The sequence below is a fragment of the Vigna unguiculata genome, chromosome 8, assembly GCF_037176805.1.
Source record: "Vigna unguiculata cultivar grain cowpea cultivar isolate G323 ecotype 2 chromosome 8, ASM3717680v1, whole genome shotgun sequence".
Lineage (NCBI taxonomy): Eukaryota > Viridiplantae > Streptophyta > Magnoliopsida > Fabales > Fabaceae > Vigna > Vigna unguiculata.
In genome coordinates this window covers 37,390,861-37,395,052 of record NC_140799.1, presented here as the reverse complement: position 1 = coordinate 37,395,052, position 4,192 = coordinate 37,390,861, and the positions used below count along the sequence as shown (strand labels likewise).

At 35.4% G+C, this 4,192-nt stretch overlaps 1 protein-coding gene across 1 annotated transcript; it reads left to right on the top strand.

Annotated features, from left to right (window-relative positions):
• Positions 1–867: 867 nt before the first annotated feature.
• LOC114195608 (jasmonate-induced oxygenase 2-like) lies at positions 868–3,700 on the top strand. Its single transcript, XM_028086135.2, has 3 exons — positions 868–1,429; positions 1,571–1,901; positions 3,107–3,700. Exons 1-3 carry the CDS (start codon positions 930–932, stop codon positions 3,353–3,355), a joined length of 1,080 nt encoding a protein of 359 aa, XP_027941936.1. The 5' UTR covers positions 868–929; the 3' UTR covers positions 3,356–3,700.
• The last annotated feature ends 492 nt before the right edge of the window (positions 3,701–4,192 follow it).

Genomic DNA, 4,192 nt, shown 5'->3' with positions numbered 1-4,192 from the left:
AGACAAATATTCTAACATGTTAAATATGAAGATTTGACTGACTTTTCTTTTTTTCTTTTTTAAATTTCAGTGATAGAGATGAAAAACTTGAACCTACCTTTCTAGCTCTCCATTTTTATCCATAGGGTATGATTTTTCGAAAGTTAGACAAAAGGTATGAATAATGCACCTGTGTGTTTGAAGTCTTAGATTGATTATAAATAAAGTTAATTTAAATTTGTGTGGAAATTTTACCTTATAAGATAATGTTATAAGGTTGCATTATATTTAAAAATAGCTCACTTTTTAATATGATATTAGAGTCATAAATTTGAATCTATCAAAATTTATTTTTTGTTGGTTGTATTGTTTAATCAAAAAATACTATGAGTCCATAACCAGATCATTCATATATATTATAAATAGATTTTGTAAGATTTTAGACTTAAGAGTCTATTCGTTAATATAAAATGGAAAAGAAGAAAAGGATAAAATAAATTATTAAAAAGTCGATGGTATGAATTAATGATATAGCTATGCACGCAGACAATAAGGATTATTATTGTGATTGTATTTCCACATTTTTTTTTTTTTACATATAAGATAGGGTTTACGTTAATTTAATTTCATTTACGTCAACTTCAGCGAGACCTGCCACCGCACCCCACCCCACCCCTCCCCCACCATTGCAAAAATACCCACTAAATTGTCTCATCTTATTTTTCTTTGCATTACCTTATCAAGCATTCACACCTATCAAATCCCCACGAATTCCACGTTTCATTCACTACTTGCGCCCACCTCTTTCTCCTTCTCACAAACCACGTACCCCAACTGTTACAACGAAATCAACACTTTTTGTTTCATATTACTTCCTCACATGTATATATATATGTCCATCGTATTATGTTTCATAGTATCCACAAATAAACCTTTTTGTTGTAGCAAAAATGACGAAAACCAGTAGCCCGCAAGATTGGCCCGAGCCAATAGTCCGGGTTCAGTCCCTGTCCGAAAGGTGCACGGATTCAATCCCTGATAGATATATCAAGCCCATCAGTGACCGTCCATCTTCTGCTGTTCTCGACGATGATGCCAACATCCCAGTTATCGACCTTGCTGGGCTTTATGGTGAGCCCGAAGCCCGGGCCTCCACTCTGAGCCAAATCTCCGAGGCCTGTAATGAGTGGGGCTTCTTCCAAATCGTGAACCATGGGGTGAGTCCTGAGTTGATGGACATGGCTAGGGAAACTTGGCGCCAGTTCTTTCACTTGCCTGTGGAGGTGAAGCAGCAATATGCAAACTCCCCAAAAACTTATGAAGGCTATGGTAGCAGGCTTGGAATCGAGAAAGGTGCCATTCTTGATTGGAGTGATTACTATTTTCTTCATTACCTTCCCTTGTCCTTGAAGGACTGCAACAAATGGCCCTCTCAGCCTCCCTCTTCCAGGTATATATATATATCAACAAAACTTCATATCAATATTTAAAAATCATGTTTTTACGGAATCAAACATGCATGCGTGATACATAAACTGGTTTTTGTATTGAGAGAATGAATTGTGGAGTAAAATTTGCATTACTGATGCAGGGAAGTGTGCGATGAGTATGGAAGAGAGGTGGTGAAGCTATGTGGGAGGTTGATGAAGGTTCTGTCGATAAACCTAGGATTGGAAGAGGAAGTGCTTCAGAAAGGTTTCGGAGGAGAAGATGTGGGAGCATGCATGAGGGTGAATTATTACCCGAAGTGTCCACGACCAGAATTGACGTTGGGTTTGTCTTCTCACTCAGATCCTGGGGGCATGACTCTCTTACTTTCAGATGACCAAGTTCCTGGTCTTCAAGTCCGAAAAGCCGACAAGTGGATCACGGTGAAGCCTCTTCCCCATGCTTTTATTGTCAATATTGGTGACCAAATTCAGGTGAATACTCTTTCTTTCTCTTTCTCTCTCTGTGTCTGTCAATAATTATCCTTGTTAAGAATGTTTGGCTACGAATTCATGATACATGCATCTGTCACATGGAGGGACATATCAAGTTGTGGTGTTGATTTTTTTTTTTTAGTTTTGTCCCTCGTCGGATTTTTGGATGCATGTGGCCTTTTCAATGTTTCTCCACACACATGATCTCATTTCACGTACGGTTTTGTTTATTTTGGAAAAATATATTAATTCTTAATTATATTTACTTAGTTCACACATTGACGTCACAATACTTCACAAGCCAATATTTACGTGGTTCACTGTTTCGTTAGTTTTCCTCAGTGAAGATCCCTTTTCAAAGCAAATTAAATCATTAATTAAAATATAATGCATATTAGAGATAGTGTGATTGGAACTAGAAAGAGATATTTATCATAAAGAACGTTCTTTTCACTGTTTGAGAATCATCGTGCACACATAAAAATGGATAAACATTTGGCCCGTTGGCCACGGGAACGATAAGGTCGTTCTTTTATTTGGCATGACATTTCTAAACAAATAATTTCATGCCATAAGCTGAGTTGTGCTTTTACATTCTAAATAAGCTTGTGACATATACCCTTATCATATATAAATATATTTACTATTACATAATTGGATTTTTGACATGGTTGAAAAGACCAAACATTTTGCACCTAGTAAAATATTATTTCTGCCATGACTGTATAGCATGCAATATATGTAAATTATGTTGACTACTAAAAAAAGGTTATAGCACGCTCCAATAATTGATATATATACTTCAGCTATATAAGAGTACTGTTTAGATACCTGTAATCTATATCCTTGTTTAGATTCTAATATAAAAAATTTTAAAAAACACAGTACAATATGTAAAAATAAAATAAAAATGCAAATGAACACATAATAACGAGTGCATGACGTTGTTGTTTCTGTCTTGCCTTAAAAAAGAGTGAATAGCATACAACCACCGCATGAATTAGTGATGGTTTTAAAAAATTATCCTCAAAAACATATTAGGTGCATATTTTGCTTAATCAACGCCGTGGTACGACATTGACGTGGATCTTTGCGTCTGATTTTGGTTTGCATGACGATGTTACTTTCAATTGAAGTTTAACGTTAGGTTTTGGTCGTTTCTTTTATCGTACTAATTTGTACATGTTTATTCTGTTTTTGAGAAGGTTCTAAGCAATGGAAACTACAAGAGTGTGGAGCACAGGGTGATGGTGAATTCAAACAAAGAGAGGGTTTCTCTTGCTTTTTTCTACAACCCTAAAAGTGACATACCCATAGAGCCAGTGAAGGAGTTGGTAAATCCAGAAAAACCTGCACTATACACTCCCATGACCTTCGATGAATACAGACTCTTCATCAGATTGAGAGGACCATGCGGAAAATCTCATGTGGAATCGTTGAAATCTCCAAGATGATACATCGTTATCAAGAACATTGCATGGATTGTAGTAATAATCATAAATATGTATGTGCGCCAAACAAATAATCTCTTCATATATATTCAGATATGTAAATCCTGTACCTAGACACCAACTTGTCTGAAAAATTTGCCTAAAAAGTTAAACCCCAGAGGATAATTGGATAATATATAGATATATATGGAATTGATGTGAGGAAAAAAAAAAAAACTGTTGATATATGTATGTTAATGGCTGAATTTGAGTGTTCCACAAAATTTCTACTTCTGTAACTATGAGAGATTTGTGTCCCCACATTACCAATTGATGACAGTGAGAAGTGCACCATAATTTTGGGGGCGATATTGGTATGCTGTATCCTACTGTATTAACTGTATGAGGCAAAGTTTATTGCCACTGTTTCAAATTCAATGCACTTAATTAATTATTGAACTCCACTGAGTTTTCTTTTTCCTTATCTTGTTCTAGGATCTTTGAACCCCTAGGTTTAAAAAACAAGAAGTGATGGCTCAGAACTTGATCTTTGCTTTGCAATGAACACAACCAATCACGTACCAAGAAACCACTTTTCATATGGCATCAAAACAAAAACTACTACACTTTCATGGCATTGAGATTCGACTGAAATCATTCCATAGTGGCAACCAATTATAAGAAAACATCCTCTGATTACTAGAAGGGGTGAAAGAAATGCAATCACATTTTGATCTCACACTTGAATAAACATGCACTTGAAAAAACACATGCTTAATAATAATGGGAATAGTAGGTTTAGACCAAACTAACAAGAAATTATAAAGAAAATGATAAGTTTTAGTTTGATAGAGACGTTTG

Coding starts and splice junctions, on each gene's coding strand:
- LOC114195608 (XM_028086135.2), top strand. CDS start 930: ATGACGAAAACCAGTAGCCCGCAAGATTGGCCCGAGCCAATAGTCCGG. Junction 1,430..1,570: donor TCTCAGCCTCCCTCTTCCAG/GTATATATATAT, acceptor TTACTGATGCAG/GGAAGTGTGCGATGAGTATG. Junction 1,902..3,106: donor ATATTGGTGACCAAATTCAG/GTGAATACTCTT, acceptor GTTTTTGAGAAG/GTTCTAAGCAATGGAAACTA.